Genomic DNA, 27,036 nt, shown 5'->3' with positions numbered 1-27,036 from the left:
TAGGCAGATATCGGACTCAGGACATTTTGGACCTAAGCACAACCAGGCTAAAATAGTGCCATGCAAAAATTTTTATCCATTTATTTAACAAAGGGTATTAAAAGCAAAATGTCTATTTTGTAACGATTTAAAATATTTTAGATAATGAAGAGTTCGAGGTCATGATTTCATCCTTTTTTTTTAAATACTAGAAAAAAACTATGGATATACTACATAAATGGTTATAATATGGAATCTGCAGCTAAAGGAATAAATCAAGGCTCATTCAGATTTATTTTTATTTCTCACAGATATTGTCAATGCGTTGGAAATGAATATATACACATGAGAACTTTTATGAAATGTAAGAACACGTAATACAAATAAGCAACAAAGTGTTTAAAAAAACAAAAAATACAACACAAGTTACGAATTACATACTTAAAATCAGTTTTGTAAAATCAGTCACATAATTATCATTACAGAAGTTCTAAATACACATAATATTTAAAGTGGTTGTAAAAAAATAATTGATCGTTTATCTGTCGGACTTATTTTGCACTAATCGAAAAAGTCCATTGATGAAAAACGTGCTACGGGTATACTCGGTTGCAAATTAAAAAAACGCGCAGAAAGTTGGTAGCCATGTGCTAATAGAAAAACTCCATGTCTGGTAAGATATGAAATCGTACTGATATCCCACAGTATACTAAGTACAGTAAAGCAGTTAACACGTTGAATGCCATGGGGATCACCGGTGACCGGCGCTGAGTTTGTTCGTAGCGTCACGGGGTCACCGGTGAAGCCAAGATTATTAGAAACGCATAATTCGAGTAAATTTTTTAATTTTTTTATATTATTATCGTTACTAAAATGGTTCGAAGAAATTAATGCAATATAGAACACACAAAAATGGTTTTATTTATATACACAGAGATGCCAACATGCTCCGGATAGCGAATAAATATTTTCAAGTGGTAGTTTGTTAATTATGATTCTTGGTTTAATAAATACAAATTAATAGATTTTTATCCACCACTATTTCTGAACAATTCGTAGGGTTATAGAATTCACTACTTTTTCTGATAAGTCATACCTCAGACCGATGGCGGCTCATTTTTGTAGTGACGTAATTGTAACTAAAATACAAAATATTTAATTTCTCTTTATTCCAATTGCATTCCAATTAATAGAAAGAACCACCTTAAAGACCACAATACAAGACGAATGGGAAAAAGGCTGCTAACGGCCCCAGGTGCCCAGATATATTTCGATGATGATGATAAGTCATGCTAAACCTTTTAAAAACTAGCAAAATCTGTTCAATATTTGCACGTTTAGTTTGTAGTTATTTACCGTTTGGCCAGACGGGCAAGGCATGTTAAATTAGCGTGGCATTCAACGTTATTAATCATGTTTCTGCTTCACAGACTACATCGTTGCGGGCATAAAAGGAACTTGCAAATGAATGTTTTTAAGTCTTGAGCACGTGTATGTTAATAACAAAATCAGATGAATATATCTTTTGCGATTGCTAAGCAAATAAATTTCAAGGCACGAAAATCACATTGAAGTCCTCAAATCCTCAGTATTTACTTTGACTATCAATTCAGATTCATTCTTCACCTGAGCGTTGATAACAATGTTCTCCAATTTCAGATCAGCGCTTTGTGGGATTTTCTTTGTGCCCCAAGACTGCAATTCTGCAGAACCGAACAGTACAAAAACTGTCGCGCAGAATATGTACACTCCCGCTGTCATGTAGAATACGTTGCTCCAATTTGCAAGAGTAGGCTGAAATGCAAAATTTTATTTAATTTTCACATACAGTTTGATAAAATCAAGTAATGGTTTAAGATTTCAAGAACATTTTAATATTATTAAAACCTTTTGACTCTTACAAATTAAAAAAAACACACTTTAAAGCAGTGTTTTATTTAATAATGATGCTGCTGATTTAATGGCATAAAATATTTTAATTTTCTAAGGGATACTAAGTAAATTATTATTTTAAAGAATGTAAGGAAATATGAAAATGAAAAGGAGAACATATTTTTTTTTCTTTCACGAAAGCATACTGTTCATGAGCTTTCTTTGCTTAACACAACTCAAACTGCGTGTTTATGAAAATGAAAACAGCTGCAAAAGCGCTTTTAAAAAAGTAGAGCTCAAAACATGCGTTTAAGAAAGTAGGTATCTCTGGAAATGCGTGTTTTAAAAAAAAGATAGACAGGGATTAATACAAGCGTTTAAGAAAATCGGAATAGCTAGAAATGTGCCTTTTTAAAAACAGAAAGAGCCCAATACACCAGTTTAAGAAATTAGGTATAGTTGAAAATGCTCCTTTAAATAAATAGAACTCAACGCACGTGTTTAAGAAAATAGGTGTAATTGAAAATGCGCTTTTTTTAAAAAAAAAAGACGGGGTTAAATACACTTGTTAAAAAAACAAGTGTAGCTGAAAATGCGCTTTTATCAAAATAGACAGAGCTCAATACACGTGTCTAAGAAAATAAGAGTAACTGGAAATGCGCTTTTTAAAAAATAGACAGAGCTGAATACACGTGTTTAAGAAAAATTAATACAAAATCCGTCTTTTAAATGGTAAAACGTCAATCAAAATTCTTTAAGCCCAACCAAATCAGTTTGAAATTTTTATTAATTTTAAAAAAAAACTTAGCCGCGATGTAACTTGCTTTTAAAATTATTATAAGTTAATAATTTGAAAAAATAGTAGTCACAAATATAGTTTGAAACATGAAATCAAATACTTTGTCTAATTTCATAAACAGGCATTTTGAATTGAGTTCATCTGATAAATTACTTACTTCAAACCATGTCCATTCTTTTAAACGCACACTGAATGCTGTATTGAAATTAAATGCTTACCATCGAAACATAATAAATATGCTAAGTTCTAAGATTTGATAAAATGCGATGTTTCACTTTTTTACCGTGTTCTTGCAAGATTCAAAAAGTGGTCTATATTTTCTGGTTAAAGTAATAAATCTGGCTATTATTAACATAAACTTGTTATTAATAATAATAACAGGCTGTTATTAATAACAATAACCGGTGGTTATGATTAATAATAACGGGTGAATATTGATATTAATCAGTTAATAACATTGACTTTAACATACATATATACTTTAACATATACTAACATATATACTTTAACATATACTAACATACATACTTTAACATACATATTGGTTGGAACGCCTTGGAATATTTCTAAGTGATAGAAAAAGTGTGACAAATATTGTTGTTAAAAATTTAAAAGTGTCTACCGAAAAATTTCAATTTGATGGGAATATATGAATATATATTGCTTTTATTAGTTGAAGTTACTTTTCTTTGTGATTATTATTATATTATAATAGATAAAAATGAAAACATAAATCTCAATAGAGAAACACATTTACTACCACTTTCTCGTCATTTAAGAAGTACGGAATAAAATGGCTAATGCATTGCTAGCAATTCATGTAAGAAGACGTTTTTAAAATTTCTGTAAACCGCACAACAGTTTTAAAACACCTATCTTATAATATCATTAACCAGTCCAAATAGTAGAACAGTTAATTCGAGAATAATTATTTTTCAAATTAAAAAATTTTAAAATATGTGAAATTTATCTATATTTATTTGATTTTTTTAAAGTTAAAACTGGTATGTTATTTTCAATTTAAAAGTATGGTTGTAAACATTTCATTTTTTTAAGGAATGTTTTTCAAAGGGAATGAATGGAAATAAAATTGTGCTGATAACTGCAGCTTTAGCAGATTTTTTTTAATTTTGTGAACAATTAAGACCACATAAATTTATTTACATATTATTTATATAAATATTATTGTCGCCAATCCTTACGGATTTTCGGAAGAGTTTGTTCTTAAATTTAAAATAGTAGAGTAGTTTATACTTTCTGATTTCAATATTGTATTTATAAATATAATTTAAAATTATTTGGCAGCAACTAGTAATTAATAAAATAAATATATTAAACTATATTAGTTAAAGAGTGATTTACGCAAGCTCTGGAAAAATACTAAATATAAGGTGTATTTGTTTCTGATATTCCTTTCTTTCGTAGTATGAAAAACAGGAAACGATTGTTCTAAATTTCGTTGCCACATAAAATAATACAATTCAGCAAAAAAGGAATGTGTTGCCATTACCAGGAAGCAAAATAGAAATCTTTCGAAATTAAGGCGAAGGCGCGTTTCTTGTTTTTCAGGGGCGCCATCTATGACCAGCAATACGATTTTGCCTCCCACATACGTCATAGCCCGTTTTATATGGCGGACTTTCTCTCACACCTTTTCTTCATCCGCAGATAGTAATTTTGACCTGAACCAGAGAATGACCGATGTTCCAATATAGTATCTGCAGAGTACTAATTGATTTGTAATGGAAACTTGGATGACTTTGTGAATTCGACATATTTAATGTGCACCAGCCATCATTCAATACATGGGGACTTTTCAGCCGGCTAGATTCGAAGTCCTGTTCACACGAATACAATTCCAACGTCCTTCCAACTGGGTTATCCCGATGCCCAAAAAATGTAATATAATGCAATACTTACGCCAGTAGCTATGAAAATAGCAACAATCATGGGTCCTATGAAGCCAGATATGCAAGCAAATCCATTGGCAATACCATATAATGTTCCTAAAAATAGATTTCAACTAACTTGAAATACAAATGCAGGGTTGCCAACTTTTAGCAAATATTTATTCTAGTGGTAGCTAAGTTAATGCTTTTATGTATTATTTTTTACTCAGTTAAACTTTTTTCCCACACCATTACATATAAATGTTTTATAAGGTCTCACGCAACGCCACTTTGTTGAAGCTCTTTCGTTCGTGAGGAGTTTTAAAATATTGTCCAAATTACCAAATATTCTGAAAGCTTTTGGTTTTTACCTGTCTACCACTCTGTAAAATATTTTTCAAAAAGCGTAGCTATTGACAGGCCTGCAAATGTGGTACAAATAATTTAGCCGACTTTTGAAGAAAGCTTTGGCTGCAAAAATTAACTAATACTAAGTACACTTTTATTTATACTTAAAATTATATAATTTTGCTTAGTGATGGGAAGAATAATTTTAAACAAAGTTACTAAAGAATGACTTATATAAATTTGGCCACCGATAAAAAAATATAGAGACATTTCTCACAAAGTGATGCAAGTTAGCATTCCTTGTTACCAGGGCTGCCCACTTTCTACGCTTCTTGTAAAGATTTATTCTAGTGGTAGCTAAGAAATGTTTTAGTGTATTTTTTTAATTCAGTTAAACTTATTTTTCACACCACTATACTTAAATGATTTAAAAGTTCATATGCAACGCCACTTTGTTCCAGCTCTCTCAAAGTGAACCCTTTTGCAAAGTTTCCAAAAATTCTGAAAGTTTGGTTTTTAAATACCTACCATTCTATAAAATAGTTTCTAAAAAGTCTAGTAGTTGCTAGGCCTACATTGCAAGAAAAAGCGCAGCTGGTAAATTTGTTCTACTGACACCAGCTGAAATTCATTTCAGTTGTAAGAATCGTCGCAAAGAACTGTTACGATGGTGTGATGTTCCCAACGGAATTTGAGCAAATTTAATACTACTTTTATTAGATTAAATTCTACTTAACAGTTATAGAGGGCATAAAATGTGTTGATACATATCGAAAGAACTATCCATCGAGGGAATATTGAACAAATACATTTATTTTATAAATATTAATCACATCATTTGAATTATGTTTAGCTCAATTTTGTTCTCACTTGGACCAAAAGAATGCTTTCTAGAGTTTTCTGAAATGGAAAACTTATTTCTTGCTAACACTGCATTTTAGGCAGAAAACTGAGAATGTAAAAATAAATATTTCTTTCTCCTCCAAAACATTTTAACAATAGAATGTGAGATGCGGCGTATACCAATTCGTTTGTTACTTTAGCTTATGGTATGCAGTTGGCAGCTGTATCTGGCATACATTTATCTAGAAATTCAGGTGAATTTGGGATGTCACGTTTTTGTTCTGATTTTTTTCCCTTTGAGCCCTTTAAGCAAAAACATCTAATATCCGCTCAAAACCGTTCAAAAAAATGTCCCCAGTTTTGTTGACTATTTATTTCGGATTGTAAATTAATGCGAAAAAAATAATTTTTAGATTAATGTGAAAACCGTCAGTGCATTAAAAATCAATGATAAGAAAGATACGTTTAAAATAATTTTCAATCTTAATTTTAAGTTTTCTAAAAAAAAGTGATTTTTTTTTGGTATATGTAAGTGGAGTCAGTCATTAAGAGCAATCATTGGAGCCATTCAAATATTACGTCAGCATCTTTTTGGCAATTTTCGATCCCTTCCCCTATTGTGAGCAAAAATAAGCCACAAATACCACAAACACCCTTTTATGTTTACATTAAGAAGTCAAAACACTTTTTTCTCATTGTATTCTTGCTTTAAACGAAATTTACATTTGTATTCATTACATAAAATTTCAAGTAAGTAGCACAATAGCACATTTTTTTCAACTACATGAGATTTTTGAATAGTTCTAGAATATTTTCGTGATGCTGATTTCAAATCTGCAATTGGGTTCTCTCCACAAGCTGCAGTTTTATGCAATTGATTGATAGATTCTAAACCAGAACTTTTTAAAATTCACTCAAGTGAATACTCAATGTCCCCACTTATTTTATACGTAAGGAGTGTTCCAGGAAGACGATAAATATATTTCAGTTCATGATGCGATACGTTTAGGTCATACATATGTTGCATTAAGTGCTATTTTCAAATTAGAAAGCAAGCGTATATTTAGGTTAATAACTTTCAGTATATACGTTCTGTATAAACATGTATAATAGGAAAAAAATAAAATAAACCAAAATATCATTTTTAAAAAAATCTGCAGCTTTCAGAACAAAGCTAATTGCAGATTTAAAATCATCACATTCGAACTAGGTAAGATCGAGTACTTGTATAAATGCTTCAAAAAATTTGTCTCCAGTGTTATTTTTTTTAAGAATCGTTAGTGTTTTTTTACCGTGGATATTAGCTTTTGACAACTGAAAATTTTTGTCCTCAGAAACTTCCTGAAAAACGTTTTTATTTTTATTTTATTTTCATTTTCCTTATATTTAACTTAAATTACTTTTGAGTTTACAAATTTTTCCTTTCGTAATTTTTTTTCAGTTTTTTTACTACATTTATATAAGAATAAGGAGTATACGTACGTATTGCTCACATCCTTACTTCAATGTTAACAAAAACATGTTTATTACATAATATTTGACAGGTTATTATTTGATATTATTTAATATCGGTTCTTCCTTTAACTTCGTTTTTAAACTTTTGCCCTCATATTTAGGTACAATTGTTATTGGATAAATATTGCACTACTACCTCTTGATCAAGGTCTTTTGGAATATTTTTGATTTTTTTTCCTTTGTCATATATAATTAAAAAATAAAATAGGATTTAAAAAAAAGTTAAACTCTTGCTATAGAGTTAATAGAGTGATGCTCCTCATAATTTAAAATTTTAGTAGAAGGTGTAATAAATGTATATGATATGAACACATAATAATTTGTATACTAAATGAACAGTGTGTCAGAAAAAGGGATCACTCTGAATTACTTTTGATCTAATAATCGGTGCATCACGTTCTAGGAGTCAAACTTAATGCTTCGAGAGTGTGACCTCGAATATGTTAATTAATTAATGCATACGAAATTATAAGTTAAGAAATCAGACTCAAAAACGCACTTCCTCTAAATAAACATAGCTTTTTTTAATTTTTTGTAACGGAATCGGATATCTGATTCCTCAAATATAGCCGCAATCTGGGAAATATTGTCCCCATAGTTCGGTCAGGGTATCGGTTCAAAGTTTCGGCCCCTGAATGCTAATTTTACTTTTTCGAATATCGCCAAATCTCGAGAACTTTTTAAGCAAATAGAAAAATAAATTTGCTCTCAATTGAAATATTGGTTTACCCAAAGATAATGATACTCAGAAAATAAATTGCAGTAAATATTTATTATTTTATTTAATAATTGCCAATAATTATTTTGAATAGTAAAGCATACAATTTCTTACATCATTTTAAAATATTTAATTTTACATGACAAAATACAAAACTTGAGAGAAATCGGTCGAATAGTTTATGAGAAATCGAATTTTAACTATACGATTTTTGAAACAAAAATCGATTTCTAGGGAACTAGTCAACCCATTTCGCTCAGATTTAAGAAGGTCCGTTTTTTTTTGCTGCACTGCACCTAATAAATGTCAAATACATAATAACTTGTACCAAAAAATATGTTAGATTTGAGTTCTTGTATGGCTTTTTCATTTTTAAATAATTAATATTTTCAGCAAATATAAATAAATAGAAATGCTTACCTGAGAAACCTGGACACATGTCGACATGGGTGACGTTGTAGCCAGAATAAATGCACCCATCGAGAGCTATTGCAGTCACAAGAAGTGCTACATTGATGTCCAAGCGACAGCCAGACGCTGTTATGCCAAGTAAACAAATAGCAGGGCCAAAGATACCTGCAAAGATCAATTGTGCCTCATTTAGTGAGTATGCCAATGGATTGCTTTTAAAATCACACGAGAAAATTTAAGCTTAGAAACACAAGAAATGTTTGCAAAATTACGGATAATAGCAAAGAGAACCCGCTGTATTGGAACAATTAATAAAAAAGAAAGGTTTTTATCTTCTGATATCCACAAGCAATATAGCGTTGCTTGTACTGATTATAGTGACAATTGTCTATACTCCAGTACTGCGGGGGGGGGGGGGNGGGGGGGGGGGGAATATAGCATTGTTCGTTTCAATATAGTGGCGAGAGCCATGGAGGCTTGGGGGACAGAGCACTCGCCTCTCAATGAGGCAAAGCGGGTTCGAAACCCAGCTATGGCGGGTCTATTCAAATTCTGCATCCAGCTCGCACCAAATGTAGTGTTGATGTAAAATGTCCTTAATGGTAGACGGATCATGGGTTAGAGTTCCTTTAGCGTGAGGGTAGCCGTGGGAGGTTTTGTGGTTTTCTTTTTCATGTAACGTAAATTAAATGACTACGAAAATTAAAAGGCTACGAATGTGAGCATTGGTAGTCGTAAACTCAAATATGGTTGGTTGTTCAACGACGGCTTTAAACGAAAATGAAATAAAATAAAATATCGTAACTAGCAATTAAGCATACGAACAATTAAAAACAAAAAAATTATAAGCGAAATATTTTTATATTTAATTATGAAGGTATACGGGTTCCTCAAGTCGTATCTGAACTCTTATAAACTGAGAATTCAATCTCAGAAACATATGAACGCTATTATGATTTGTGAATCTCGGAAACATTCAGGCCATTTCTGGACAATAATAAACCTCATATATAATCTCAAAAACATTCAGATCATTTCTGGACACTAATAAACCACATATATAATCTCAAAAACATTCAGGTCATTTCTGGACAATAATAAAAAACATATATAATTTCAAATACATTCAGATCATTTCTGAACACTAATAAACCTCAAATATAATCTCAAAAACATTCTGGTCATTTCTGGACACTAATAAACCACATACATAATCTCAGAAACATTCAATTTGAACACTAATAAATCGCAAATTCAAATCATATCTTAATATTAATAATTCACTTTTTTTACAATTTTGCCGATTATAATGTTTACATTAATTAAAGAAGACGCTTATAATATCTTACCGATAGAATTGAACAACTTTCTAATTGCAGTTACGGACATTTTCTCCGATTCTCTTAACTTATCGGCAGCTAGAGATGCAACACAAGCTACTATTGCTTGGAATATGTAAGCCAACGCTGAGATGAATCCATTCTAAACAAAAGAAAAATAACTTAGAAAGCGTAAATAAATAATGCTGAAATGTATATTATTATTCAAAGCTGGTTTTTAAATTTCTTAATGCATAGCTTTCTTGATTTTGTGCTATCATTTTTTATCATTTTTCATTTGCATTCATAGGTTTTCTATCAAGCTTTTGGTTACACATACGAAATTGTACTATGCTGCTAATTTTAAATATTTTCATTGATGCTGAGATTAATTTGAGCTTTATGTATGTAAGCTTTATAAATTAAAATTGATGTCTTTATAAATCAAACTACACAAAAATATTGAACTTGCATTTGCAGCATTGCATTTGAAGTATTGCGCCTAAATATATTGTGTCTGATTTCGTAATTTAAAATATAGTCTGCACTAATTAATTAGCATATTTCAGATAACACCCTGCAACTCGTCCTAAAACGTGAAAATCCGATTATTAGATTAAAAATTATTCAGGTTGGTCTGTTTTTTATTTTGCGCACTGTAGATTAAGTGCGTGCGTAAAATGAGACGGGAATTATTTTGATAGACGTTTTTTATCTTATGGATTTAACATAAATTCTTATTTTTTCATAGACGAATAAAATCAAGTTACTTTCTTTGTTAACCCCTTGGGGACGGCTGATTCATAAAAGCATTCGTACAAAATCAGAATCAGGATGTAAATAAATATAAAACGGTAGCATAAATGTAGGCATTGCTAATTTGACAGACTTAATTCGCTTTGACTTTAATTATTGTTAGTTTNTCTCAGAAACATTCAATTTGAACACTAATAAATCGCAAATTCAAATCATATCTTAATATTAATAATTCACTTTTTTTACAATTTTGCCGATTATAATGTTTACATTAATTAAAGAAGACGCTTATAATATCTTACCGATAGAATTGAACAACTTTCTAATTGCAGTTACGGACATTTTCTCCGATTCTCTTAACTTATCGGCAGCAAGAGAAGCAACACAAGCTACTATTGCTTGGAATACGTAAGCCAACGCTGAGATGAATCCATTCTAAACAAAAGAAAAATAACTTAGAAAGCGTAAATAAATAATGCTGAAATGTATATATTATTCGAAGCTGGTTTTTAAATTTCTTAACGCATAGCTTTCTTGATTTTGTGCTATCATTTTTTATCATTTTTCATTTGCAATCATAGGTTTTCTATCAAGCTTTTGGTTACACATACGAAATTGTACTATGCTGCTAAATTTAAATATTTTCATTGGTGCTGTGATTAATTTGAGCTTTATGTATGTAAGCTTTATACATTAAAATTGATGTCTTTATAAATCAAACTGCACAAAAATATTGAACTTGCTTTTGCAGTATTGCATTTGAAGTATTGCGCCTAATCTTATTGTTTTATTACATTAAATTGCACCATGCGGTGAAGCTATTAAATACTTACTGATGCTAGATCGTAGTGAAGAGCTGTGCTTAAGTAAGTTGGTAGTTCTGTCAGCAACACTAGAAAGCCAAATGCTTGACCAAATTGCGCAATCATAAGAGCCCATACAGGAACAGATGTAAACCTATCTTTCCATGGAATCACATGTTTCTATATAAAACAGTTAAAGTTAAATAAATCAGTAAACATAGGACCTAAAGTATGTCTAATATACTATTGATGAAACAAAAGTTCATAATTATATATTTCAATTTTCTTAATAATATTCGTAGACATTCATTAAACAGTTCGTGCACTTTTTTACTTGATATTGTATCAATATTCTTGTACTTAGTCAATAATGTGTAAGTACAGTGTTAGCAGTTACAGCATAGTGCGCAAAATAAAAAACGGACCACCCTAATTAACTTTTGATCTAATGTTCGAATCTTCACGCTCTAGGACTCAATCTTAGTGGTTCGAGAGGATGACCTCAAATATACCAATTAATTAGTGCGTACGATATTTTAAGCTACGAAATCAGACACAAAATGTACTTTCTCTGAATAAGCATACCGTTTTCTTGACGGATTCAAACTTCTGACCCCCAAAATATAGGGGGATCACGCAATTTAAAAAATTTAGTTCCCATAGTTTTGTCAGGAGAGCGATCTAAAGTTTCGACCCCTTAATGTTAATTTTACCTTTTGCGTATAAATTTTCCAAACTTTGGACAGCTTCCTAGACCAAACTATGGGGACCATATTTTCTAGTTTGCGGCAACCAACTATATTTTGGGGGTCAGAAATCCGACTGGAAAAAAAGTAGGTTCATTCAGAGAAAGTATATTTTTGTGTCTGATTTCGTAATTTAAAATATAGTCTGCACTAATTAATTAGCATATTTCAGATAACACCCTGCAACTCGTCCTAAAACGTGAAAATCCGATTATTAGATTAAAAATGATTCAGGTTGGACTGTTTTTTATTTTGTGCACTGTAGATTAAGTGCGTGCGTAAAATGAGACGGAAATTATTTTGATAGACGTTTTTTATCTTATGGATTTCACATAAATTCTTATTTTTTCATAGGAGAATAAAATCAGTTACTTTCTTAGTTAAACAAATCTGCAAACATGCTTTTGAGAATTTAATTGTTAGAACATTGACAAAGTTTGGTTTCAACTAACCTCTTTGGATTCTTCGTCTTTATTTTGTTCGATGTATAAAAATTCTTCTTTAGAGATTGTGGGATGAACTGAAGGAGTTTCATACATTAAAAAGCACCAAAAGAAAAACCAAATCACGCCTATTGTACCTAAAACCAGAACAAAAAATTTTTTAAAAGTGCAACGATAGCATTCTGAAACAATACATAACTTCAAATATTAGTCTATTCAGAAATATAAATATTACTAAATACAAAGTACAATTAATAGTATTGAAATATATTTGCCAGAAAATACTTTCCCAGTTTATTATAATGGTATTAAAAAAGAAAAGAGGTTCAACTTAAACTTTTTGGTCGATGCAAATATTGTATGGGTTCCTGGTATTTATTAAAGAAACAAAAATATCTGTTGAATTTCTGCCTTAAAAAAATATAGGTAAAGCATACCTGCCAACTTTTAATCCCTTCCATTATCATTTTTCCCAGTGGTATTAAAATGGAATTAAAACTTCAATTTTAAGCAAACAAATACGTTGCATTTGAATAAACTTAAGTTGACAACCATGATAGTAACGCATATTAATATATGTGCTTAATTTTTGTAAGAATAGTGGTGATNATTATTGCTGCATTTGCTTTATCTATTGTGCTTTTGATGTGATCATTCCAGGTGAGTTTGCTATTGATTATAAGGCCAAGATAATTTGCTTTTTTAACTATTGGTATTGGTATGTTGAACATTTTTGGTTGAAGTTGTGGAAGTATTTTAATTCTTCTTTTTTGTATAATTAATATTTGTGATTTTCCAGCATTTACTGCAGTTTTCCATTTTAAGCACCAGTCTTCTATTTCGTCTATATGGTCTTGTAGTTTTTGAAGAGCATGATTTGGGTTTCTGGATTTAATAATAATACCAGTATCGTCTGCGTAATTGGCTGTTATGCTGTTATAATCGGCTTTCTTTATAGCAAAATCATAAGTGTATAATATGTATAATATCGGTCCCAGAATGCTGCCCTGTGGTACTCCGGCTGTGAGCAGTAGTGGCTAAAAATTGGTGAAACTTACAAGTAAATAGTATTACATTTCTAGTGGTGTATGAGCTACGGCCAGCTAAGAGCCGACAGTATAGGCCAATGGTTAATTTGACATTTACAATACAAGTAGTATAAACAGAAAAGATTAAAAAATAAACTCTCGCCTTATATAATTCTGATGTAACTTCTGAAATTAAAATGGACGCAAAGATACAATAATAAAGTTTTTAACGATTGCGATTTTATTTTTTATTTTTTGACATAAAATATCAATGGATATTTAAACGTACTAGCAATGGCATTCCTTGTAGCCTGTTCCTATCCAACTCAAATTAAAATGGTCAAATTTGATGACACATTTTTCCAAAAAACTTCAGAAACAATTTCCGACAACAGGAAATTATTTACATTTTTATAAACTCTTTTTTGTACATTCTGCATGATTATACTAGGCTACATTTGAGCAGATAAATTTTGGAACTAAATAATTATTTTATAAAGCTTTCATATGGGCCGGGATAGCCTGGCTGGTCGGGTGCTGGACTCACGCTTGCGAGAACGTAGTAAATTATTATCGGTGCACGTTAAATCTGTCGAGTCACAAAGTCCTCCATGTTAACATGACAAATAAATACCTCTGGGAGTACTGAATTGGTGATTGATCGTTCTCTGGTACAGGTCAAAATTACGATCTGTGGATGAATGAATGGGTCCGCCCTATAAACGGGTGTGGCGTATGGGTGTGGCAGAAGTCTAATTCCTGGTCATAGATGGCGCCACTGAAAAACAAGAACAATCGTACCCTCTTTGCCTTAACCCTTTCGCGCCGACTGTCACAAATACGTGACAGCAAAAGTGCGTATCAATCTTAGTAAGAAGATAAAACTGGTAATCAAAGTATTTCTTTAGCACTTTATTTGTAGGCGGAGTTATAATTTTTTGATTTATTTAATTCACCATTACTTTGTTCAAAATAAAACTATTTAGTTATACTTTGAATTAACATTGATTATATATATGATTAAACNTTGCGATCTGTGGATGAATGAATGGGTCCGCCCTATAAACGGGTGTGACGTATGGGTGTGGCAGAAGTCTAATTCCTGGTCATAGATGGCGCCACTGAAAAACAAGAACAATCGTACCCCCTATGCCTTAATGGCCGACATAATGTTTTCATATTCTCCGCGTTTACGAAATCGTTAAAAATTATGGAGAAATAAACTTGTTTAATGTTTGTTATTGACCTCCTCGTATGTATGATATTGTAATCATACATTTCTTAAAATATACATTCTCCGACAGATTGTTTCAACCATACTTTCTATATCTTGAGCCGTAATACGGTGCAAAAAATTCCACACGTATCTTATAAAAATTAATTCTCTGTAAAATTTATTGAAAATTGTAAATGAAAAGGTTACAGTTTGAAAAATTCTGATCCAAAGTTCTCATTGACACAACGTCCAAAAACTGATAGTTTCCAAGATACGAGGCCTCAAACATAAATATTGAAAAGTAACAAAAATCTAATACCGTCACGGCATAAGCATTAACCAATGTGCACCACGTGGAGATTGTCGGATTGGGTTTCGCAAATGCTATATCCTTTAAAAGGGCTGATTATTTAAACAAAAAGATGCTTGGATGTAAGCATATAATTATATATAGTTATACATAAACATAACAAGACATTAATTACTTAAACAGTATATAAATATTATTTACATTTTGTTGGAGAAGTCGATTTTCTACGTTCTAGATACATTCGATTATCTTCGTAGATGGATACTTGAAATTATCTCTATACTTGCATATCCTAAACACTTGCAATGTGTGCACAAGTACTCCACGTCACAACCCCACAGTAACCGTTCTATATCTCTTATGTTTGAAACTTTGTGCCAATAAGAACTTTTGCCCAGAATATTTTGAACTACAATAGATTATATTTTAAGCCAATTTGAAAGGGAATCAATTTACATAAAATTTGGACGGGATATTGTTGCATTCTTAATAAGGGACAAATTCAACGATCTTACCATAGAAGTTGAACCTCGGTATCGTATAACCAAGTTTAAAATCGTTGATAATATGGTTCAACTTAGTGCAATGTTAAGGTTGTAGCAACTATAAACGATATAATGGTTCAATACTCTTCAAAATGTTTAAAAGATTAAAAAAAACATGTTACCGAAAGTGTAGAAAACAGAAGGCCACCCTCCAAGGAAATCTGTACTGCAGAGCAAACCGGACACAGAGAGGGATGCCACGTTCCCTGCCATCACGCCAGTGTAGATGATTGTAGACAGTCTGCTCCTCTCAACTTTAGGTGCCCACTTGCTGATGGAAGCTGTTATGGAAGGGGTTGTCACGCCCTGAAGATATACAATTAAACACCATGCTACATTGACAGCACGTGTAATCATTTACATGAATTGTATCGCCACAAAATAATCTCAAAAGTTTGCCACCGATTTGATGTTATGCAAGTGCAAAATAACCAATCTAAATTATTAAGGTACTGAAACATAATAATACCTGTTTTCTGTTTTTAAACATAATTGATTATGGCCTCTTTATAAGGGCTTGATCATAAAAATCATATTGTCTATGAGTTAACATTTATCTTGCACGATATGAGCTGCTAGTAAATTTGCTCAAATTATTACAGAGATACCAACTGCTCCGGACACGCCAAAATAATTGAAAAACGGTAAATAACTTCAAACTACATTTTGCAGATGTTTGACTATTTTTGTTTGCTTTTTAAGTGGCATAGCATGACATAACTACCACAAAGTGGTGAATTATATAAGACTATGAACTATTTAGAAATAATGGTGGATAAAAATCTACCAATTTGAATATTTTAAACCCAGAATCACAATTGATAAACTACCTCTTTAAAATATTTATTTGCTGTCCGGAGCAAGTTGGCATCTCTGTTATTATAAAAGATCGTTGACCTCTTTGAGACGGGTGAATCATGTATGCATTTTCAAGGTTTTTACAATCAGGGAACAATAGATAAAGCTGGTTGCCACACTATTTCTTTATCAGTTTATTTGTTAGACGAGGTAATAATATTTTAATCTATTTCATTTTTTTATATTTTAAATTAAGTAGTGGGAACTACTTAATTTAAAATATAAAAAAATATGCATTTTATACTTTGAACTAATACTGATTAGATCCTCCTCATTTACGGACAACAATTTGAAAGTTTTTGAGAAAGATACTTCTTTTTATTTTCAACTTATATAATTTCTTCCAGTAAGGTGCTCAAGCTTTAAATATCAACAACCAAAAGGTCAGGTGATTACAATGTGTTACCTCATTTTTTTAAAAAAAAAGTACATGATTTATGGTATAAGGACCGCTTTGTGGCCCAGGTGACCAAATTGTAACCACCACTAGGACTAAGAACATTGAATAGTTATGTAAGAAGTAAAGTAAAACCAAAAAAAAAGAGTCTGTGAAATTAGTCATGCCCTCATATAAACTATAGCTTTTTACGTTTTTCCATCCTGTGTCTTTTTTTGTACCAATGCGTTCATACTCGCCAGTCCCGAAGAGGTAAATAAATTGCAACCGTGGATGATCACTAATAAATCACTGCCTTCTAGAAAATTTTGATGTTTAAATTATTGTTAATACCTATCATTTATTTTACTTTCAAAGTTGAAAGTTGTGTAAATTATAGTACTTACATCAGCCAGTCCTTGAAGAACACGGATAGCAACTAAAGCATATTTATCCAGATGTGCAGCTAATGGGGATAAAAGGGTGAAGATAGACGTAGCCAAAACTCCTCCGCCAAATACCCATTTGGCACCGTACTTCTCAGCCAATATGCCACCAGGTACGTGAGTGATCACATACCCATAGTAATACGCCGCCAAGATAGCTCCTTGTGTTGGAGTATCCCAGTTGAATTGTTCACCCTAAAATAATTTATGAATTATTCATTAAAATCATTAATGGTCTTATTCACGAAAATTAAAAATTATGGAGTAATAAATTTATTGAAACAAAAAATATATACTTTATTATTTGTATTCTAAGCAATAATTTTAGGATATGCTTGAGATTTAGGCTTTATTCATTATAACTAGGACGATGAAAAGTCCACAGAATTGTTATTTTTGTTTACATTATTCTTTTTCAAATCAAAATTTTCATCCAAATTATAATTGTTATATACTGTAATATTATTTCAAACAATANGTAGCCAAAACTCCTCCGCCAAATACCCATTTGGCACCATACTTCTCAGCCAATATGCCACCAGGTACGTGAGTGATCACATACCCATAGTAATAGGCCGCCAAGATAGCTCCTTGTGTTGAAGTTTCCCAGTTGAATTGTTCACCCTAAAATAATTTATGAATTATTCATCAAAATCATTAATGGTCTTATTCACGAAAATTAAAAATGATGAAATAATAAATTTATGGAAACAAAAAATATATACTTTATTATTTGTATTCTAAGCAATAATTTTAGGATATGCTTGAGGTTTAGGCTTTATTCATTATAACTAGGACGATTAAAAGTGCACAGAATTGTTATTTTTGTTTACGTTATTCTTTTTTAAATCAAAATTTTTATCCAAATTATAATTGTTATATACTGTAATACTATTTCAAACAAAATATCAAATTTACTTTCAAATGAAAAACATTAGCTTACTTTACATAGTTGACCATTCATTCTTATACTTTTATCTATGCAATAAAATATAAACACTTGCGTATATCAATAAACGATATTAACACGTTGAATGCCATGGGGGTCAGCGGTGACCGGCGAAGCCAAGATTATTAGAAACACTCGATTCGAGTAAAATCTTAATTTTTTTATATTATTATCGTTACTAAAATGGTTTGAAGAAATTAATTCAATATAGAACACACAAAAATAGTTTCTTTTAAATACAGAGAGTTGCCAACTTGCTCCAGACAGTGAATAAATATTTTCAAGTGGTAGTTTATTAATTGTTATTCTTAGTCAAAAAAATTCAATTCAGTAGATTTTTTTCCACTACTATTTCTAAACAATTCGTTGGCTTATATAATTCACCACTTTTTTCTGATAAGTCAAGCTAAACCGTTAAAAAAAACTTGCAAAATTTGTCTAATATTTGCAAATTTAGTTTGTAGTTATTTACCGTTTGACCAGACAGGCAAGCCATGTAAAATTAGCATGTCATTTAACGTCTTAACAATGAAAGTGATTAATCAATAGAGATTTTAAGAAAACAATTATTTAAGAGTACAGTATTAAACAAGGAAACTCTTTTTTATGTCTTACCGTAAAAATCATACTGCTTTTTTTAGGTTCATCCTGGACCAAGTTGGGGCATTCTGCAACTTGGTTGAAAGAAGCATTCAGTGAAGGCAGAGGAGCATTTGTTGTCTGGTTGACCATTGCCACAATAGCCACGCTGAGATTCGTCCTCATGGCAAAAACATTAAATATACCAAGACTTCCAAGGAGAACCAATATGTACCTTCTCGGCATATAGAGTGATTTCAATTCTAAAAAAAGAAACATTATTGTTCAGAATTTTGGAATTTTTTCTACTTTATTTTATGGCAAAACTGTACACGACATTTATATATAAGCATTTATAATGAAATTTCATCAAACTGTTTTGTCTCTCGCTAAATTTTATTTGTTTCAGTTTCATTGTTCAAAAACTTTCAAGTATAGAAGATCTAGGAAAATATCAAAATTTATACATGCCTTATATACATGCCAAAATACTCTTCAACATGCTTGCCTAAATGAAATTTTTTACATGCCCAAACATATTTTTCAAGTGCAAATTAATGAAAGCATAATAATGCATATCAGTATTAAGCATTTTAATGACGCTTATAATCCCATTAACGAAACAAAATTCCATAAACAGCAATATGTCCGCATCAAAAACTATGGAAAGTATCAAGTAAAGCGGACAAATAAAATAAATTTNTTCCACACCAGATTGAATCGACCTCAGTGCTGACATAAAATATCCTCAGTGGCAGACGGATCATTGGCTAGATTCCCGTTGCCGTCAGGCTGACCGTGGGAGGTTTGAGTGGTTTTTCTCTCCATACAAATGCGGCTTAGTTCCATTAAAAAAGTCCTGCACGAAGCAAAATTTCCCCCAATACTTGATTCAGGAGCTCCCTTGTCCTCTGGATTAGGTTTAAAATTACAAAACTATGGAGATGAACATTAGTAGTCGTATATCCAAAATTGTATCGCTACCACTACAATTTTGGATATATGAATAAATAAATTTTGCGTGTGTGTGTGTGTGAGAGAGAGAGAAACGAAGAAAGTAAGAAAAGAGACAAAAAAAGGATAAAAAGATATTAAATAAAGAAGAAAATAATTGCTACAAAATTTGAAAATTATTGTAAACTAAAAAAACAATAATTAAAAATCAACAACTAAAATATATATTCTCGCAAGCTGCTCAAACGATTGTATCCGTAAAAATAGTACTTTTTAATAATGCATTAATACACTCGAAACATAATAGATCTACACAATATTGTGAAGAGATAATAAAAGAGAGCGATCCGTAAGCATAATTTTATAGAGTAAAAATATAACAAAAATTGAAAAAAAGAAAAAAACAGAAAAGGCACGAAAGAGAGAAAGATGTCTTGTACCAACGAATAACTTGCAAAAATATCTAAAAATATTCTCTTAATTAATTTGCCAGATTTTGAAAAATGGAGGTAAAGCTTAAATAGAGGGTTATGAGATGTATTTTTAAGGTGCGTCCATATTTAAGTGAAAAGTAGAATTTGATTTGTTCGGTACCCCCCTGGATAAGTCTGAAAACCAGATTTGAACCAGGTTACATTAAATACATTAAAGACCAAGAGCATTAAATGTATTAAGAGCCAGATACATTAAAGGAAAAACAACATTAATAAAGCAAAGACGAAAGTTTTATGTTTATTTGTAATTTGATTTGTGCTTTATTGACGTTTTTTTCTTTAGTTTACATAGCACAAAGTATCCATATCCTTTATTGAATAATATATTATACTAGAAAATTCAAAACTTATAATTAATAAAAGATCGACATTTAATTCGATGATTTTATAGAAATTATTACCATTTTTCGAATAATATTAAATATGCAATTGAATATTGAGGAGGTGGTTGTTGGTTAGCTATAAAACGTCAAATTAATTACAATAAAGAACGGATATAATTTCAATTTTTGGTTCCTATGGATATGCAAGTTGCTGACAACAAAAGTTTTCGTTATACGACTATATTATTTAATTAATTTTAATACTCAATGATTTTGAATAGAATTTAATTTAATTTCTTGGATAATCGTTGTTTTCAATCAAATTTTGCAAAATTATGTCTCCTTTGTTTTTGGTATTTAAATAAATGTTGTTAAAATAAATAAATCTTAAATTCTCTTTAAAATTTTTTAACTTTTCTTTCCTTCTTTATTGTCTTTTATATTTTATAATAAAAATTGCAACATTAACAAAGCACATTTTTGGGGACTCTATTGGCCAGCCTTATATTCAATAGTAGTATACAATAGTTTTTAGAATACAATTGTCGTACACAATTTTGTATACAATAGTAATGACAATAGTTTAAAGAACAGAATAAAAAAAACTACGTCGATTTCTTAAATAGTATGTTCATTTTTTAAATGAGTATTTTAAGCTCTATACATTTTTTTCCAAACATTCTTTTACAAGATTTACGATTTTCTTTAGCGAACAGTTTGATCTCAGGCCAAAATGAAATGTTCGTATGCCATGCTGTAAATTCATTTTATTACTGAAATCAATTTTCGACCATGATATATTTTGATTTGAAATTATATCAGCGTTTATAGTTCTGTTTACACCAGCTCTTTTTTTGCTAAAATAAAATAATGAAATTAAAACTGATGTGGGTAGAGTTTGATGTTACATTTTTATTACATTTATTAACTCTTCAAGATCGTTTCATAACATCAATAAAGTATTTCTATGACTTGAACAGCACAATGCAAAGATGTAATTACAAGCTTTAGAAACGAAATGATATGGCAGAAAACAAAGTTATAAAATTTATTTTCAATATCAACATTATAGGTTGTGTTTATAAATTCATATTTAAATGAAATTGAACGCTTTATTGTGGTTGGAAGGTTATTGTTGATATCACATTTATTGATCAGGAATAATTATTTTTTAATTTATAAGATTTGCTTTAAATACCTGGTGGTATTTTTAGTTAATATATTGCTGGCCCATCTTGTAAAAGTATATGAGATAAAAAACCCTACTAAACAGATAATATTAAGGCATTAATCGAGGGGAAAAAGATAATAAGTTGAAAGCCTTGAACATTGAAAGAGTTAAAATTTTTATGAAGGTTTAATTCAAAAAAAGTTATTAATTTCTTAGCATCATGAAATAGGATAATTTTGCTAACATTTTGAAAGCCTCACTTCGAAAGAGCTAGAAACAAAGTGGCGTTGTTTATGAATTTCTAATTCATTTATATATAGTGGTTTAGAAAATTCATTCAAATGAATAACAAATAATACATTAATATTTAAACTTAGGTACCACTAGAATAGTTTTTGACAAAAAGCGCAGAAATTGGGCAGCCCTGTTTAACTTATGGTGTGTTCAAAGCAACATTTTCGTATTTTCAGAAAAATAAAGGTAACAGCAAAAATTATTTCCCTATAAACATTTATTTGAGAAAAAAAAAAGCAAAGATATTCGTATTTATCGTTATGTAGTCGCTACTTGAATAAATCGTACGCGGTATTTATAAAATTAATACTGTATGAACTTGTAAATAACCATTCTAAAGCAAATAAGCATTTATCGTGACTCCGTGCTCGCATCATGGGATAAAATTAAGTTGGTAAATAAAGGATTAATTTAAGCACAAAATGGAACTCTTGAAATTACTAAATACAGAAAAGATAAGAAAAATAAGAGTCAGTCAAAGATAAGAAAAGGAGAGATTTGCGATATTTGCTTTTCGAATAAAGAGTTCAATGACAAAGGAGCGTTTGATGGTGCCAAGGTCTGAAAGCTGTATAAATATAGGACAGCTGAAAAGTATAGTAAAAGATCGTATTTTTCCTAAACGGGTTGAGAAAGCGGTATCTTTTTAAACTTATAAGCTTATGCGTCAACCACGTCACATTCAGAAAAATATCTTTAATATTTCTTTTAGATTTTAACGAACTTTCATGAATTTTAAAAAGAAAAAAGCTTATTGATATTAATTTCATTTTAAAAAGCAGTTTTTATTTTTGTTTATTCTTCTCTTCCGAGCCCAATGAGTCGAAAGAGAGAGAGAGAGCATTTTATTGCGGTGATTTTAACCCTTAAAAAGCTGCCGTTTATATAACATTCTGTTAAAGAATTATTGTAGTGGTAGCGATACAATTTTGGATATACGACTACTAATGTTCATCTCCATAGTTTTGTAATTTTAAACCTAATCCAGAGGACAAGGGAGCTCCTGAATCAAGTATTGGGGGAAATTTTGCTTTGTGCAGGACTTTTTTAATGGAACTAAGCTGCATTTGTATGGAGAGAAAAACCACGCAAACCTCCCACGGTCAGCTTGACGGCAACGGGAATCTAACCAATGATCCGTCTGCCACTGAGGATATTTTATGTCAGCACTTAGGTCGATTCTATCTGGGGTGGAATTTATGTCCATCGCTGGGGATTCGAACTCGGTTCACCTCATTGGTAGGCGAAAGCTCCATCCCCTGAGCCACCACGACTCAATAATGTTATTACGAAAATGTTATTACTGCAAAAAAAATTATAAATAAATAAATAAATAATCATGTTTTTTTCCCACCACTACCTCTAATTTGTTAGTGCTTTAAGAATAATCGCAGCGAAGTGCTCAAAAATTCTTGCAGCTCGAAGAGAAACACTGAGTTAGTATATTATTTTCTACACTATTTTGTACAACTTCTCTATAACAAGATAGTTATTTCAAAAGGAAAAATATTTATCCTCATTTTTAATTTAAATCTGAAAATTTTTATTTAATAGATTAAATTTATTAATTTAAAAAAAATCTAAGTCAGAAAAGTTAAATATGCTGCTCTTTAACTTTTCACACGAATAACTTTTCTCTTTTACGCAATTTATAAATTTTCCTTAAAAATTTTATTGCGGGAAAATACGTAGAAAAATAGTGAAAGATGTTATGTTTGCCCGAATTTGTTTGTGCTATGTAGATAATCAGCGGGAGTTATTTTTGCGAATTGAGCAAGTTTCAAAAATATTAACCGCTTAAAGAAAGTTTTTATACAAAAAGTCAGTATAGCATTTTTCTCGCTGTTTTTTCCAACGTCAATAGAAAGATAATAAGTTAAAAATAAAATTCTTCAATTAATGATTATCCTTTTTTTTTATCTAAAATTTAAATCCAATAAGATGATTGCGTTTCTTTCCGTTTTAACTTCTCTCGTTTGCACAATTTATCTTTAAGCTTCTTCAGAAAATTATTTAGTTTTTTTTCCGAACAGAATACCTACCTAATTGTATTTTTACGCAGCTAATTCCCCACCCAAGTTGTATAATCATTAGTATTTTTGAAAGCTGATATAGAAGAGATTACTTGTGACAAAGTTCGATTGTTTCAACACAGTAATTTTAGATTGGTGCTCTTACAAATATTAAAATTGAAAACCGTCATCTTCTAATATATTTTATTTTTTAATATCGAAAAGGTGAAACTGCTTTTCAAAACAAAAAATCTTATCCGATGTGTATGAAGAAGATGTATTGACAGTACACGAATGTTAAAACTTACTTGTGAAATTTCGACTAAAAAATCTGAGGATGCACTACGTTGATGAAGCATAAGTTGATGAAGATACAATAAAGACATTAATCGATACTAACTCTTGAGGTTGCTGAGAGATTAAATTTGTCTAATTCGATCGTTCATGAATATTTGAAAAGCCGAAGTTTATTCTTAAAGCTAAGCATACGAGTTCCTCTAGTTTTTACGGAATGAAATTTACGCGTTCGCATCACTCGACTGCTAATAGAAAAACCGAAGAGACCACATACACTACCATGACCATTGACCATAATATAGCCCTCACGACAAACGCGAAAAAAACCTAGGTAAACGTTGCACAGTCCTCGCCTCAAGCGCTCAAAATCCGGTGAACTTAATACAGTTCTCCCGGTACTTCTCAAATATGGTAACTGGTGGTGCGGTATGCATCATTCGAAATCTACCCAAGATAAATTTCTGGGAGGGTGGGGGGGATTGTGGCCACTAAGATAAGTAACATCAATTCACTATAGTATAACACATGTTAACTCAGTTCGAACTTAGCAACTACATTCACTGCTTACCTCAATAAATACATACAAAATGAGTAATATTTCATGATTGATAACGGTTTGAAATTCAAGTCATTTCAAAATTTAGCTACCCTTTCACTAGATGAAGATTGACATGGTCGTAAGATCATTTCCGCACAATTTCAAATGAGAAGGTCAAAAATTTCCAGGATCAGTTTTTTGCCAGTAAAAGACAAAAATTTTATGAGCTAAGAATCACGCTATAGTCAGAAAGATATTGCTCCAGATTGTACTGTATAAAATTCAATGAAATATTTATTCACCGTAAGAAAGTTTTCATAAGAAAAAAAAAAAACGAAATTACTCTCCTTGCCACCCAATATTTTATAATGTCTTCTTGGAAATTTTTTTATGCTAATAAATAAAAAGTTTGTCAAACCTAATTAGTTTTCTTCAATTTATTTGTACAATAAGAATAGTCTGTGCAAGTAATTTTTGCGAGTGGTGAAAGCTTCAAAAATACTTGCAACTAAGAGAAAAGTTGTATACATATAATTAGCATAGCATTTTCCCTACTAGTTTGTAAAATTTCTGAATGAAGGTAATTATTTTAAAATAAAATTTTCCAATTTATCATTATTAAAATTAAATCATTGAAATTATTATAATTTAATTATTATAATCTATTATTTGAAACCTATATCAAAAGGGAAAAAATGTATCTTTTTCTTCTTCAATGTTCCTCTTTTACATAATTTATCTCTTTCATAAAGTCATGAAATTTTATTTTGTCGAAATTGTAAAAAACTAGCCATACCTACTATATTTTTTCTAATTTGTGTGGGTAATAACTATAGTCAGAGTTAGCCTCTTTTGCGAGTAGTAAAATTTTCAAAAATATTTGCAATTGAAAAAAAAGGTTGGATAAAATGAAGTCATAATAAATTTTTTAACTGCCTTGTCCAAGATAATGAATTCAAAATGAAACTCTGCGATTAATAATAATTATATTTTAATTGAAACAGAAGTCAAAACAGACATATATATCATTTCCGTTTCTACTTTAACTTTCCTCTTTGATGGAAATTATCTATTTTATGAACCATCAAAAACAGGATGAATAAACAAATATCTTTTATGGCTTATTAATCCAGAACTGTTTTATAGTGATGTGTACTTTAAACGAATCACAATGTTTAAAAGTTGTTTTTTAAGTGTCATTTTAATCCTATTAAGTCTACCAATCCCATTTTTATCGGGATAATTGATTTAAACTATTATAGTTAACTTTTTTTAACATCTTTTCGAGAAAACATTTATATTTTCCTAACTAAACCATCTGTTTTAGCAATGATTTTTATCATTTTAAAAAGCCAAACTTAAATTTAATTTTTAGTCATAAATTAACACCGTTTTTTAAATTATTAGTACTATAACAGTTATTACTCCAAACAGTTGGTTTGAAAAAATAATTAGCTATTATTGCAAAACGCAAAATGTTGAACTAGAAACTAAGAACTGATTTACATGTAATAAAATATTGCTGCCTGTATCAATTTACATGCATTAAAATGTGTTGTATGTTGTATTGCTCTAATGTATCAATCCCATTAGAAATGATCATAAAAATAAATTTTTCATCTCTTATTACAAGTCGTAAAGTTTTGAGTTGTTGATTAATCGGCATCAAAAAGATTCGCCTAAAAAAAACGCTCATTAAAATAATCAAAACCAAACCTTCAAAAAAGAATTCTGAAATAAATTACTGTACAATAATTACATGAGAATAAATTATAAATTTTGATTAACTGATTTATCTGCATCATAGTATTGCCTGCTTAATGAAAGTTAACTAATATGAATTTTTTTCAGAACTAAATCTGAAACTAAATTACTCCGTTAGTATTACATGACTTAAAATTTGGAAATAAAAATTTACTCACTTGAACATTTTTCTGAAAGGCTGATTTTTCTTTCTGAAAGGCTGAGTTTTCTTTCGGAAAGGCTCATTTTTCTATCTTGCATGGGCTACTCTTGTCATGTAAATTCGAGACAAATTATGGGATAGTTTCGATGCGATTTTCTCATTTTTAAAAGGTTGAAGATATAAGTATATTAAAAAAGCAGCACAAATTCAACTCAACGGTAGTAATAAAAACAAAACAAATAATTACATTTGAAATGACTAATCCAAATTTACGTCTTTTGGGGAGAAAAATATGATTT

General features: G+C 30.4%; 1 protein-coding gene across 2 annotated transcripts; it reads right to left on the bottom strand.

Annotated features, from left to right (window-relative positions):
- Window positions 1-261: 261 nt before the first annotated feature.
- LOC107447494 (sialin-like) lies at window positions 262-27,036 on the bottom strand. 2 transcript variants are annotated; one of them, XM_071181996.1, is made up of 10 exons: window positions 26,754-27,036; window positions 18,785-19,011; window positions 17,182-17,415; window positions 15,663-15,846; window positions 12,451-12,578; window positions 11,283-11,432; window positions 9,724-9,856; window positions 8,384-8,539; window positions 4,571-4,656; window positions 262-1,773 (listed from the first exon to the last, which is right to left on the bottom strand). In XM_071181996.1, exons 1-10 carry the CDS (start codon window positions 26,833-26,835, stop codon window positions 1,543-1,545), a joined length of 1,611 nt encoding a protein of 536 aa, XP_071038097.1. In that variant the 5' UTR covers window positions 26,836-27,036; the 3' UTR covers window positions 262-1,542. The 2 variants fall into 2 exon arrangements, with proteins under 2 accessions (XP_071038097.1, XP_042898022.2); XM_043042088.2 differs by lacking the exon at window positions 9,724-9,856 and adding an exon at window positions 10,752-10,884 and having other exon boundaries at window positions 26,754-26,828.

This window comes from Parasteatoda tepidariorum, chromosome 6 (genome assembly GCF_043381705.1).
Source record: "Parasteatoda tepidariorum isolate YZ-2023 chromosome 6, CAS_Ptep_4.0, whole genome shotgun sequence".
NCBI classification, from domain to species: domain Eukaryota; kingdom Metazoa; phylum Arthropoda; class Arachnida; order Araneae; family Theridiidae; genus Parasteatoda; species Parasteatoda tepidariorum.
This window is presented reverse-complemented; position numbering and strand designations above follow the sequence as displayed.